A 14448-nucleotide genomic window follows, 5' to 3' on the forward strand; every position below is an offset into this window, starting at 1 on the left:
CCGCAACCTTTGGGAGACGAGTGGACTAAAGCAAACAAGGCTGGACTGCAGGCTACAGCAGTAGTACATGCAGCCTTGTCAAATCAAGCCGGCAGCCGGCTATTTTCCCCGCCTACTTTACATTTTTCAGCTGCCTACTTTTGTTACAAAATCCCCCAGCAATTTGTCTTGATAAACCTCTGGCAGTTTTCTGATAGCTTACTGGGTCTTCGGGGATCTGAAAACTGTCATTTTGACGAATGTCCCACACATGTATTAGGTTTTCTCTGTTGTTTACATTATCTGAGCTTGCAGCAGACACTGCCAACACACCTCCAAGGAGGCAGAGTTCTAATATCTGGACCTTTGAGTGCGTGGGCCTAGCTCTGTGTGCCTGTGACTATTTTCTGGACTATAACTAGAAACACAACATGCCTGATTGTGGATGGATTCTTTCACAAAATGGTAGAGGTTAATTCCAAGATGTAAACTCTTAAAGATATAAGCTGACAAGAAAAGTTGCCCAGAATACACCAAAAACCATGTTTAGGGGTCTAAATTTACAAATTTTTCCGGGGGAGGCCCCCCAAACCCTCCTACGGGAGGGGCGCAACCCCCCTCCCGTACCTACCCCCCGCTCGCCACTTCGTGGCTCGCTGCAAGCCGCAAAGCGGCTTGCCTGCTACTTTCAGATATTAGCCTACTAGTACTACTTTAAAAGTTTCTGACAAGGCTGACATGTAGTTGGATTTTTGTCTCAACAAAATACAAGCATCATTATTCATTGTGTTTGAAGCCGTAATGTTAGAATTTGTATTTACTTTTTGCAATGCTTGTCTATTGTACTACTACTGGTGATCATCATAGGTTCTGTTGATACATTAACAAAACTGCTTTTGCCAAGAGTTGTATTTTCCAAAAGGACTGTCATAATTTGTAGTTGAATACAACTGCTACTCATGCATTTGCTGAATAGTGACAAGTCTTAAGCAGACACAAAAGAAGACCACTCTCCAATTATTGTATGAACATGTATCAACTTACTTCTTACACTTCTGCCTGTATTGCCGTTCAATTCCATCTGGCCATTTCAAGAAGACGGTCTCGCCAGGCTCTGCTGTAACCTTGTGTGCATGTTTGGACCCATCGATGACACGGGCGTTGTCTCTTTTTCTCAGGGGCAACTTCTCCAGTGGACAATCTGTCAAATAAGCAGGAACAAAAATCTGATTAAAATCTCATTTAGACTTGTGTGTCCTCTTTAAAATTCAATGTTTCCAACAAAAAGACCCCTGTATTTCACCTAAAAAGCTGCTAGGGGACCCAAACCTATATCACTTCTTTCTGAGTGCAAAAGGAATTAGCCATAATTTTTAGGGATCATGTCCATAGCATGTCAAGAAAATGAGATATGTAATATCCAAACCAGGAATTTTGCTGCAGCATCATAGAAATCCGCTAGGGGTCCCACATATGGCACAGGAAACATACCATTCTTGGTAAAGGTAACAAGCAAATCAGAAAAATTGCTACTCTGTTGTTGTTACTGTCCCAGTACATACAAAATACTTTTCTGTGCTGCCAGGTTGCACAGTGTGCAACCTGGGGCAAAAAATAGGTTGCACAACTGAATTTCAAGTTGCACCACCTACAATTCACTAATTTCTGAAAAAAAGGTACAATACATACATGTTTGGCTGATATGAAACGGAGCTGCCTTGGTCCATTTATTTCTTCCAAGTAAATAATTTGACAACAAAATCGAGTTCTGAGGCTCAAAATCGTCAAAAGTTAGACCCTGTGCAACCTGAATTTAGAAGTAAGATGCACCAAGTAAAAAGTGGTTGCAGTGTGCAAGTGGGTATTTTGCACGCTGCTGTCCATATTCTATTTTTACGTCAACTGTTTTTTAGACATGTGTTCTCTACTCTAGAGTCTAGTGTTCTCTGGATAAATTTTCATGCCCCCCTCCCCACAAACTAACACCATGTGCACCATCAGCTCACCTAAAATCAGCACCATCTGTCCGCACAAGCAGTAGTACACGTTCAGCGGCTTCTCTCCTTCATACTCCTCCTTATCCCGCGTGTCTGAGCACACGATACTGCGGGAAATAACCTTCGGCATGCTGTTTCACTACCAAACGTCGTCACGACGAACAAAAAACACTCAGATGTGTGTAACGTCACCGGATGTTGTGTACTTGTCTGACGTCATCACCTTGGTCATTAGACACATTCACTATTTCATAGGGGAATTATGTACATAAATAACGTAAAATTTATGCCATTTTCATTCTTAAAGCTGTATAGCATGATGAAAATAACAATTATTATATACACTAATGAGTTAATTGGCTCAAGCTACGACCTTTGAGAAAAAGTTTGAGAAATTGTGAAAATCTTATAGGAAGACTATCCCCCTAAAAGTGGATGGTTCCATCGTTGCCTGTCTTTGCCGCCATCTTCGACCACCAAGAAATATTTTTCCGAAGAACATGAGCAGTCAGGCGTCTAGTATAAACGCAGTCAGGGATAAGTTAGAGGCTATAGAATATCCTTACTGCGATGATGTGTCCAAATATGAGAAACTGGCCAAGATCGGACAGGGCACGTTTGGGTGAGTGGGATTTTTTTATGACTAACAACATGGACAAGAAAGAGGTGCTGGGAGGGGGGCAAGATATTCTTTTTTTTTTTAATTGTCTAAAGAATGGCTTCCAACGACTTATTACATCTAATAAAGTAGTTTGACACATGGTTGGGACGTTTGTATGTATTTTGATCAAGTTCATTTCCATACAGTCTATGGTTTTGCAATATTTACATGTGCATCTTCTATAACAAGCCATGGTGTAGATGTTGCATGGACAAATTAATCTTGCAGCTCCCGCAGCACACTCCTGTCTCGTCGGCAACGACGGACAGCCCTAAGCAGTAAGCAAGATGTTGCATGGACAAATTAATCATTTCCTGTTATACCCCACTAGAAGTCTACTATACTAGACTTACCACTATGATAATATGTAAATAGTGAGTCATCTTATTATAAGCCCTTTCACTGAGGTAACCGTTCTGAATGCATGTGCAGCGACAGGAATTCTATGTGTCAAAGTATACTATAAGGCCCCAAAATTGAAAACAAAGCCCGTCTGGACATTGTTATATGCAAAACGAAACAATGGTCGAGACAAGTACTGTTTACAATTTCGGGCCTTGTCCTTTGACATGTTACTAGACTTCCTCTTGCCGCACATGCGTTTTAACATCTGTGAAAGGGCTTATAGTATCATTAGATTATGATACATTCTACATGAACACCAGGGTTCTCCCCAGAATTTTTTAGTATAGTGGAGGGGCTGGCAAAAATAACCCGCACCAACGCGCTGCGCTTTCATGAAAATGGGTTCATTTTGCAATGACAGAGGGTGTCAAATACTACAAGTATAGTATACTGTTGTGATTCCTTTGTTGTGAAGTGGCAAAACGACTATTGTTTTGATCATTGCTCATTCACAAGTTTTTGCAGACAATGCTGACTGGAAAAGTGATGCCACTTGGCACAAAAATCTGTGAATTGTCATTAATTCTAGCAAAACTAACAAAGAAAATAGGGAAGAAACACACTAAATTTGAAAAATAGTATAGTGGAGGGCCTCCCTTATTCCACTCTCTGGGGAGAACCCTGAACACTGTACCAACAGTCCAACACTTCATGTTACATATTAAATAGACATTGAACAGTAACTCAAGCCAAGGTATTGGCCTTATTCACATCACAGACTGGTAAGACAACATTCTCTTACAAGCTTACACCAAGACCACCACACTTTCTCTCCACCGTACAGGGAGGTGTTCAAGGCCAGGCACAGGAAAACCAAGCAGTTTGTGGCCCTGAAAAAGGTGCTGATGGAGAATGAGAAGGAAGGGGTAAGATTGAGAAAACATCAGATAAAGAAAATATCAGATAAATAAAATATCAGATATTAATCTGCTTCTGTATTCTATGATTATGTGACAACTGCGCATACCAGACATACTTATGATTTGTATTGATTCATGAATTGTTTTGTCTGTAATTAGCAGATTAAACATAGCATCTCTAACACTGATCTCCATGCAGATGTTGGAAGAATGAATTGCTACATTTTTTATTTGCTGCCTGTTTTTGTGTGAAATGCAGAACCTAAGCCAAAATGCCTTCCTATGTTTTAGAGGCTTTTAGACACAAAGGCAGAGCTACGAACAGGCCTATTTCATATGAATGATTCAACCTCTCCCAACATCTGCTTGGAGCTTAATCATAGCACTCGCTCAAGTAACATATAAATATTGACTATACCATTGATAGCGCAGGTAATTTTGAATGTTATTTTTGTTATTACCTCCATCAATTAAGGCTCGCCCCACCTATCCCTCCATCAGTTTAGGCACGCATATGCAAAGAAAGAAATATATAAATTTTGTATGCTGCTTAATGATTAACCAGTAAAATGAACCATTTGTGATGCTATGTATGCAATTGACATCATAAATATATGAAAATTAACACTTGTATTATCTTAGTTTCCCATTACAGCTCTGAGAGAGATCAAGATTCTTCAGATGGTGAAGCATGAAAATGTTGTGCAGCTGCTGGAGATCTGCAGAACTAAAGGTAGCTGGTTCGAATCCTCGCAGGCGTCTCTTCTTATCGCACAGTGGTGTTTTTTGTTTCGTGCAAGTAATGCTAAAGTGTAGTGTAGAATCAAAAGTGAAGAGGGCACAAGTTTTTATTTCTTCAGCACTGTAACCTGTATACAGCCAAAACTGCCAAGTTGACTCAAGAAATATAGTCAATGTGAGCTGTGATCCCTATACTATATACAGGATTCTAAATGCCTGTGTCAATGGGAAATATTATTTACAGGACTGCCAAAAAGTGGTCACATTGACGGTCAATGTGACCACTTTTTGTTAGTCCCGTAGATAACATTTCCCATTGACACAGGTATTTAGAATCCTGTCTAGTATAGGGACCATCAGCTAGTCCATATTGTAAATGACCTGGTGGTCCTTATAGACCATGGTCACTTGGTATAGTTTTGACTGTATACCATGTCATCATCATCATCATCATCACTACAAGTAATTGCACAAATAGAATGTTTCATGTCATAAAGAAGTAACTAAGGTGTACTGTTAAGCTAAGGGAAGTGCATGCAACATTATCATAAGGCCTAGGAAATAAGTGTTGTGTTTCCAGTGATCAAACAAAGGATAGTGAGTTAGTGAGTGATCAAATGAAAAAAAAAATACCTTCCCGAGCTTGGACTTGTTGTCGGTCGACCTATGGCAAGGGACCTGACATCTAAGTGACGAAAACGTTATGGAATCATTTCAGTTGTAATAGAAAAAGTGACTGAACAACTTTCAAGCTAAGTCACCTTTTTGTTAACATCTTGCATAATTTTGTATCTGTCTACTGTTATGTTGAAAATACCAGTGACCTGATATATTTAAATCTCCATTCTTGAAATTATATTTGTTGGGTCACTTCAGGCAAAAAGAATCCCTACCTACCTACTGACCCTAATTTTGTCATCAACAAAATAGGAAACACAACATTGACTTTCCCAGGCCCAACTCTCATTCCACTTTCTCGTCAGCTCTCGCTGCAGTCCACCGCTGCAGGTTGATGAGTTTTTCTTGTGCCCTGTATTAGAACAAGTTTTGGACCCAACTATCTCCCCCCTGTCCACAGCGTCCCCTCTAAATCGCTTCAAAGGCAGTATTTACCTGGTGTTCGATTTCTGCGAGCACGACCTGGCGGGGCTGCTGAGTAACGCTAATGTCAAGTTCACCCTCAGTGAGATCAAGAAGGTGATGCAGCAGCTCCTGAACGGCCTGTACTACATCCACAGGAACAAGATACTGCACAGGGACATGAAGGTGGTCTTTAATACTCTATTGTTAAATCGTCCATGTACTGGTTAGTTATTATCTCCTTTTTTAACATTTTCTATTATAGAGTCCTAAACTCCACAAGAGTTTACTTTCCTTCACTATAGATACTGATTCTAGAAATTAAAACATGCATGCTCCTTAATATTATACAATGAAGTACCCACTTGTCTTGCGTACATCAAAAAGCATTCAGTATTGTGCTAAACTCCCTAAGTACTCTTTTATTCAATTAAGTATGCTCAGCCTATGGCTGAATACAATGTATCCGACATGGCCTGAAAAATGTTTATTAGTGGTTACAAATTAACCTAACTTTAGGGGCGATGTTAAAAACTTGTCTTGTTTTGTGTTGTTTGATTCTTGTTAACAACTGACTGTTGAGGGGTGCACATCAATACATATACAGTCAAACCTGTATTAGGGGCCACCTCTACAGGGGGGTCACCTGTCCATAGTGGCCATTTTTTGTTGGTCCCTTGGGTATTTTATCCACAAGTTGCCACCTCTATACAGAGGCCACCTGTCTATAGTGGCCACATTTGTCCGGTCCCTTGAGTGGCCACTATAGACAGGTTTGACTGTATTAAAGAAATGCATGGGTCGGGTCTGCATGGGTTTAGTGAGATTTTAAACTCACCTATGTACTGGTAGTTACTTTGGTGTCCAGTATTCTCTGTCAAACATCTTATGTAACATCCTGTTATGTAAAATTTTGTCACCAAATAATTATAATGTATGTTTTCATATCTTATATCATTATTTGTATGATTATGTTGTGTTATCTGCCTGGCCTATGTGATCCCAACTCTGTCCCCAGGCTGCTAACATACTGATCAACAAACATGGTGTGCTGAAGCTGGCTGACTTTGGACTGGCCAGAGCGTTCAGTGTGACCAAGAGTGGACAGGCTAACAGGTACACTTTTTTCCGTGGTCAGCTGATCTTAGATTGGTCATAAAACTGACTATGCTTCTCTTGGACTCTTAGAGAGAGAGAAGTTAGACTGATGCTGACAGTCAATCATAATTAGCTGATTGTCAATCATGATTAGCATTTCTACCCAGTGTTCTCGCCAGGAATTTTTCACAGCGTCGGGCAGGGGTCCGGGGGCCGCCGAAGGGCAAAGCCCCGCGGGGGGGGACCCAGGGGGGCGAAGCCCCCCGGAAGCTCTTGCATTTTAGGCTATTGAGAAGGCTTATTCTATCATTTTTTTAGGGCCATATCTACGATAATCGCAGCAGTCACTTAACTTCTCTTCAGCAGTTTGACGTAACAATATTTCGGGTCAAAGCTTCACAGACAATTAAAACTCATAAACAACAAACTTTACTCAGCTCCCTGCGTCGCCGCCTCGTCGTTAGAGTTTAGACGATATTCCCACGGACATGTTTCAAGAAAATACCCGGTAAAAACCGCTATTCCGCGTCAGATTCCATTCTTTAAAACATGTGGGACTCAGTGTTACAGTCTAATAAATATTTCGTAGAAGCACCGCTGTGGGAAAGAAGGTCCAAGGAATGTAATATTACGTAGCATGAAGTTCGCTGTAAACTTGTACACGGCACATGACTGAAACTGTAAACAACAGCCGCGTTTGATTGATAGCCGGCGGCCCTCTGATCAAATCGGAAAGATGCCGAAACTGCCCTGGCGGTTTGTGGGCGGGGCCACACGGGGCTTGTCGGCGAAACTAACGCCCGGGTTTTACATACAAACTTACGATGGTTTGTATCTTACGAATGCCGATACAGAGCTTCAAATTTAGAACAGGAATTTTGGGAAAGCGACCCACTCTTGCTCCAGAATTATGTCGGAAAGAATTGATTCTATTTCCCGCGCTGAAATAAAAATTACGCAACTATCAGTAACAGCCTATGTTGGTCAACCGAGCTCCCCAAATAAGGACATTCCCCAGGAACTGGCTGTTCCGGGGAGGGGTCCCACCCCACTGATCACTCGCAGCACACGCGCTACTCATTTTATATATTTTTTTTGGCACGAACGCAGGGCGGCACACGCAAAACTTAGAACAGGAAATTTTGGAACGCGACCCGTTCTTGCTCTAGAAATTTGTCAGAAATAATTGCTTCTATTTTCCGTACTGAAAAAGAAAGACGCAACTGCCGCGAGTAACAGCCTCTGTTTATCAACGCCGCTCCCTTATGCACATCGGCTGTTCCGGGGAGAGATCCCACCCCGCTAATCACGTGCGGGCAAGGCCCTCTCGCGTCTGTGTTTACATTTCCGCGCGCGGGAACGCAAAGGGTGGGAGGGGCTGCCGGCTGCGAGACAGCGGTACGGCGGGCCGGTGCTGTAAAAACACCTCCCTTCGAGTTGATAACTTCCTGAAACAGCGAAGGCGCGTGCTTGGCGCGTGCCTATGTATTTTTACTACGATATTTTTCTTTTATTCCCCATTTTTTTGCCGCTACGCTGGATGAAAAAGCAGCGTAGCGGGCGTTTTACAGCGTCATTTTTCCAGCCCACAGCGTATCGGCCCGCTATGCTGAAAAGGCCTGGCGAGAACACTGCTACCAATGAGGGAATGACAATTAGAAGTTCAGCCAATAAGAGAGTATATGTATGTCTGTTAAATTTTTACATTTTTATGTGGGTCAGGCCATTCAGGAGCCTTTCTGAAACCATTTGTATAGTGAAATACAATGTACTAAAAGAAAAGGCCAATTTTCTTAACAATAACATTTCTAAAATTTCTGAAAAGTGATGAAATTAGACAAATTATAATAGGTTACAAATACTATCTTGGTTACTCAGTATGTTCCCTTAATATTGGGAAACAAGTCTAGTTTCTTCCTTTAATGTGACAAAACAGTTTGATATGCATGTAACAGTTCATTGTCTTTGTTTACGTGTTTGCTATAGTATAAGGTCATGTTTGTAAAGTTCTATATTAAATTTTCTGCTTTGTTTTTCCAGATACACCAACAGGGTGGTAACACTATGGTATCGGCCTCCTGAACTGCTGCTTGGTGAGCGGAATTACGGTCCTCCCATAGACCTGTGGGGGGCCGGCTGTATCATGGCAGAAATGTGGACCAGAAGCCCCATCATGCAGGTACGGTGATAACTGCAGTCAACCTTTTTTCATGAATATTTAGGAATTGCTTTGGGTAAGATGTAGATAGTATAGAAAGGTTTAAAGCTGTTGTTTATACAATAAACATTTATTCTGTTCAAAGCTTGGCTTAGTCAGTGCCAGTCCTTCTGTCATTGGACAAAATTTTGCTGCATTTGACAGAAAACTTTAAATTTTAAGACCTTGGTGGACGAAATTGGTGGGTGCAGTTCAGATATGATAATGAACAAAGTTGAAACCACACCCAAACATAGGTCTTAAAATTGAACAATGGCAGCAAATTTTCCACAATGACAGAAAAATATGCATCTTTTTACTAAAAATTTTAGGATTTTTCCACCAATGGGCTTTGGGATGACAGAAATATTTAAAGCTGGCTTAAGCGCTGGTTTGAAGATACTTTGACTTTGACTTTATTTACATGTACATGTATGTATTTTGAGTATTTTTGCTCTTTTTTTATCCAGGGTAACACAGAACAGCATCAATTGACTCTAATCTCCCAGCTCTGTGGCTCTATAAGTGCCGAGGTCTGGCCTAGTGTGGAAAAACTGGACCTCTTCTCCAAGCTGGAACTGCCAAAAGGACAGAAGAGAAAAGTCAAGGAGCGTCTGCGAGCTTATGTCAAGGACCCTTACGCTCTAGACCTGATAGACAGACTCCTGACTCTGGATCCCACCAAGAGAATAGACAGTGACGATGCCCTGAATCATGACTTTTTCTGGGAGGACCCCTTACCAGTGGACCTTCAGAAGATGTTGTCAATGCACAACACGTCTATGTTTGAGTACTGGGCACCACCAAGAAGAAGAGGGCATGCGCACGGGCCACAGGCTCCTGGGAGAAACCAGCCGGCTAACAATGATGCCACTTACGATAGAGTCTTTTGAAAGAGTTATCTTCCCACTGCAGAAAATGATGCGACGTATGATAAGAGTCTTCTGAAACAGTTATCTTCCCACTGTTGAAAAAGCTCACACACGCATCCCACTTCTGACACATGTGTCAGGAGGCATAGTCTCAATGTATGTTTCTAACTCTTTAAATCAACCAAAATCTACTACTAACACATGGACCTTCCACCATCCTGGACTCTCCACCAGTGAGGCTTCCCTCTGTATCTAGGTCAATTTGGGCACTTCTAAATCCTTATCAGTGACCCATCACACCTTGCTTTTCTTGTTGTTACTTATACTAGTAGTTACCAAGGTTATTGAAGACAATAGATCCCAAAAGGAAATGCAATATGTCACATATACAAAATGGATAATAGCTGCATCTCTATTCATGATTCAAGTATATATGCAGCCATACCATCAAGGGAACACAAAAGATATTGTCATGTACACTTTATTGTAAAAACACAAACAGCTGCCATAAGGTTGTTTGGTAGACTTATTACAATTATGAAAGTGTAGTATTAAATAAAAGTTAAGTTCCTGGATGTGGGATCAAGCATATTTTGACAAGTTAATAAAAAACTAATTGTGTGTAAACTTACTTTTGTTAATATGCTACCAAGTAAGTCGGGAACATTTCCTTTCTACTACAGGTACCATTAATTATGATTGTTAGCCCTTCCTACATTGTATATTCCTGTAGACAATACCTCATGTATACTTTTGGGTAGGCAAAAAAATGACTACTGAAAGCAGAATGTACATTGTATATATGGTGTAAATTATTTTTCACCTTCATACTTTCTCATTTGTCCTAACGTTTGAGTAAGTACATGTACTGGGATGGAAATTTACTTTTAGGAATGTATGTACCTGAACTAAAAAGTGACATGTTGATGCACGGAAATGATTTTTGGTTCAAAACATAAGATCGTGAAAAATGAGAAGAAACAAGATAGAGCACTGAAGAATATGCTGTATACTAGTGTATAACTATACAATTATCTAGGTACACCTTTGCACTCACAGTAAAAAAACTAGGTTCACAGCTCCAATTTTGGGTGCACAGAAGTTCACATGCACACAGTACTTTGAATCCTTATTTATTACCTAGTTCTGAAGTTATTCACCATCATCATTGTAATCAATAGACTTACTTGAAACAGTCAAAATTTTATTTTCTATCCATGAGAAGTTGACTTGCATAAAAAAGACACACTGTGGTGTACGAACATTCCTTCAATACAACATGTGACTTTAGCTGTTTTGATGGTAATGTTTTTCTGAGTTTGCCTTCTATGACTACCATTTCCCTAGGTATCATTAAAAGATGTCAATAAGATCTTTCCAGCATAGACTGTTAAAAAATTCATTGACTCTCCTTACCTTAGATGCTTATGTATAGGAAGAGTGATCTTGAATGTCTATTTCAACTTAAAATAAGTTATGTCACTTCTACCCAGTAGAGCTATCTAAATTCTAACAAAAAAAACTGGCAGGTCCAAAACCCGAGATATTAAACCAGGAGTTTTGCTGCAGTACAACAGAAAGCTACAAGGGGACCAGTATCTGACAAAAACGTAATCTTGGCAAAGGTTATGGAATGGCAAAAATATCTGATGATTTTTTCTAAATACATAACATTTGCAAAATCTTTCTCCTACTAAATACATTGAAGTAGCCATTTGGTTAACGAATTGTTACGGGGTTTATACAGTTGGGTAGAAAGTTAGTATCATCAAGGTTGTCTCCCATTAATAGCCTTGAATGCATTCCTTGGTATCCTGTCAAAAAGAAGTAATCCTGATGCCCTCTCTATGCTCTCTACTGGCACTAAGAAGTTCTTGAGGGGTAGGTTGTTGTCAATCTTGGCATTGGGCATGACGTAGGACTCCAAGATGAGTTCTCCCTTGTTCGTCTCACAGGCTATAACCTTGAAGAAATGGGTTGGCACGGCAACATGGTTTCGACCAATCACCTCGTACTTGACATACATCTTGCCATCCACCTCCTTCCTGTAGGTAAAATAGTAACATAATATGAAGATTTCTATGTGTTTAACTGTTTTCCTGCTGTATAACTCTATAAGTTTAACTAATGCAGACTTGGTTGTAGAAGGTTATCTTTAGGAAGGAAAGAGTTAAGCAACAATACGCTGGTTCACTGCTTGAACTGTGAATGTGCAAGGTGAAAGGTGAAGACCCCTACCTTGTAAACAGTACTTGTATAGATCGTGTTTGATGTACAGTGCTTATATGCACCAAATAAACAACAACGTCAGGAAACGTCAAGTTCAATGCCTTATAGAAAAATGCTAACAGTAACACTTAAGATCCAACACTGAAATTAAATTATAGGGACCTACCCCTCTGAATTTTCGGACGAACTCTGTCGACCTTGTTCACAGAATGAATGACCCTTCTATCTCCAGCAGCAACGTCAGGAACACACCACTTTTGCAGGAGGGGGTCATAAGTATCAGAAAGTCTATGTCGCCCCCCGTCTCTGTTGAGGGTGGGTTAGTGGGCTCTGATGTGCACTGCCTCCTTCACACCTTGGGCAAAGAAATCCTGTTCTGAATCCAAGATTTTGACTTTGACCAATGAAAGAAATAAAATAAAATTTCACAGTCCCTTTTTTCAGTGTTGGATGTAAAGCATTTTTCTATAATGCATTCTACCAACACAGATGAACTTTCATTCAATGCCTTGTCCTTACCTTGGCAAGTACAGTGGTCCTGTGCAGATGTAGACGTTGTTGAACTGTTTGGTCAGACCTCTGACATACATCTCCAGCCTGTTCCACGCATCACGGTTAAACCCTTCCCCAACCTGTGGAAGAATTAATGGTACACCTGTTGGCAATAGTCTATGTAACACAAATTCTGTTGTCTGGGCTGTAGCTAGCCCCTCCTAGGAGGCAGACTGGATGATGGGTGAGCTGCGATAAGCGAGATTTAATCAGGCTAATTGGCATGCACAGTCACAAATGTTGTACGATTGTGGATGATTGCAAATTAAGGGCATGTGTGCATAGATTAAAGAAGGTAAAGGTAGTCCAATATCATTTTTGATGCTGATTAAATGGGGCAGTGGGCTGTTATCCACTGTGTCTTGGGCATGGAATTGGAAAGTGTAGCCCATCCCTCACCTTCCACCACCTTTTATTACCTCCCAAACCAAAGTCAGGTACCCATCTTTACACCTGGGTAGAGTGTGGACCATCATACATGATTACATCATACCTGTGGAGAGATGTTACTCAGGTAGAAGGTATCCCCCATGGCGGTTTGCGAATGCCTGTGATTGGCTGCAGCTGCCAGGTGACCACGATCATACCCGCTGCGCTTGAAGTCCCAGTTGGTCGCTCGGAAGTAGGGATGAATCGTCTCATCCTCCTTAAAGTCACACTGCTGCCTGTCCGAGTCCCCCCTCACATGGGCAGAGGTGAGGTGCTCAAACACCCAATGAGGGTTCCTGTTTCTCCTGTCGTAGGAAACGACGTATCCCTCGCGAGACTTCAAGTCCGTGAGCCCCGGGAAACCGTACCTCATGATTTGACCGGCTTTTCCCGGACTGCTTTGAGGACCGGGCATTGGTGGGACTGGAACCAGATGTCCTGGTACCGTTCTGGTATCAACTTCATCACTGGGAGAAGACGTTTTTGCCAGTACTGATGGAAAGGGGAGCGCTTTTCTTTCGTACTGAACTCCGAGCAATACCCCAACACCGACAGATGTAACGGTGGTAATGGCAGGGAGGAGACGAGACTTGACAGCTGACATAGGTGACATCTTTTCCACAGACAGGAGATAACCTGAAAATAATAAATAAATTTTAGTGTGAAATTTCATCTATGTTGGTAAATGAAGTCTGTGAACTCGAAGGTTTCTCAGCATATACACATATAGAGTTGGAATTCTTTGCAAGAGGAGTGATTGAGGCTGTGTAAATCCGCGCCCACTGTCCATCACTGAACAGAGACGGGGGGCGACACAGGCTAACTGGCATTTACGACCCTCTGCTGCAGACACGTGTCTCTGATGTCACGTTCAGATGCTACAGTAGACTGGTCCATTCCTCGAACAAGGCTGACGGAGTCGGCCAGAAATTTGGGGTTAGTCCCAATTAATTTGGTCAGATAATTTAAAAATACGACTGTCGATGACAGTCCCACAACTGTCAGCCATGGCCAATCAAAGTCTTGTATTAATTAGGCATCTAGCGAATCAGATGCCAGCTCCTTAATTGGTTGCAGGGTAGGAAATTTTGAATTTTACAGTTAGGTTTTGAGGAGCTTACTTAGAGAAAGGACAGCAGGGATATTCACTCTGTATCCAGGCCTCCATCTCCCAGACTTTGCAGCCTGGAAAGGAGATTAATTGCCATAACTATTGTTTGGAAGTACTGTGGATGTGGGGGAAAGTGTACATCATGTTTCTGAGGTAAGATATTAGTGACAAATGGCCACATTTTGAATTTTGACAATTGTTGGGAGGGGGGCATGGCAGACTGTGCTATAGACTGGG

General features: G+C 41.4%; 3 protein-coding genes across 4 annotated transcripts in view; 1 reads left to right on the forward strand and 2 right to left on the reverse strand.

Moving 5' to 3' along the window:
- Positions 1-2188, reverse strand: part of LOC118420656 (UPF0428 protein CXorf56 homolog) — a 5871-nt gene extending 3683 nt beyond the window's left edge. The window contains exons 1-2 of the mRNA XM_035827537.1: positions 1986-2188; positions 1024-1180 (exon numbers count right to left, since the gene is read on the reverse strand). Of these exons, the coding sequence (XP_035683430.1) occupies positions 1024-1180; positions 1986-2106 (278 nt within the window). The 5' untranslated portion in view covers positions 2107-2188. The remainder of the gene's footprint in view (positions 1-1023; positions 1181-1985) is intronic.
- A 217-nt stretch (positions 2189-2405) lies between these two features.
- LOC118420654 (cyclin-dependent kinase 9-like) lies at positions 2406-11268 on the forward strand. 2 transcript variants are annotated; one of them, XM_035827534.1, is made up of 8 exons: positions 2406-2598; positions 3827-3908; positions 4545-4635; positions 5683-5909; positions 6742-6839; positions 8862-9000; positions 9489-9899; positions 9955-11268. In XM_035827534.1, the coding sequence occupies exons 1-8, from the start codon at positions 2477-2479 to the stop codon at positions 9964-9966; spliced, it is 1182 nt and encodes a 393-aa protein (XP_035683427.1). In that variant the 5' UTR covers positions 2406-2476; the 3' UTR covers positions 9967-11268. The 2 variants fall into 2 exon arrangements, with proteins under 2 accessions (XP_035683427.1, XP_035683428.1); XM_035827535.1 differs by having other exon boundaries at positions 2407-2598; positions 5722-5909; positions 9489-11268.
- Positions 10358-13800, reverse strand: LOC118420655 (endonuclease G, mitochondrial-like). Its single transcript, XM_035827536.1, has 3 exons — positions 13165-13800; positions 12639-12751; positions 10358-11935 (listed from the first exon to the last, which is right to left on the reverse strand). Exons 1-3 carry the CDS (start codon positions 13771-13773, stop codon positions 11659-11661), a joined length of 999 nt encoding a protein of 332 aa, XP_035683429.1. The 5' UTR covers positions 13774-13800; the 3' UTR covers positions 10358-11658.
- Positions 13801-14448: the final 648 nt, after the last annotated feature.

This window comes from Branchiostoma floridae, chromosome 8 (genome assembly GCF_000003815.2).
Source record: "Branchiostoma floridae strain S238N-H82 chromosome 8, Bfl_VNyyK, whole genome shotgun sequence".
NCBI classification, from domain to species: Eukaryota; Metazoa; Chordata; class Leptocardii; order Amphioxiformes; family Branchiostomatidae; genus Branchiostoma; species Branchiostoma floridae.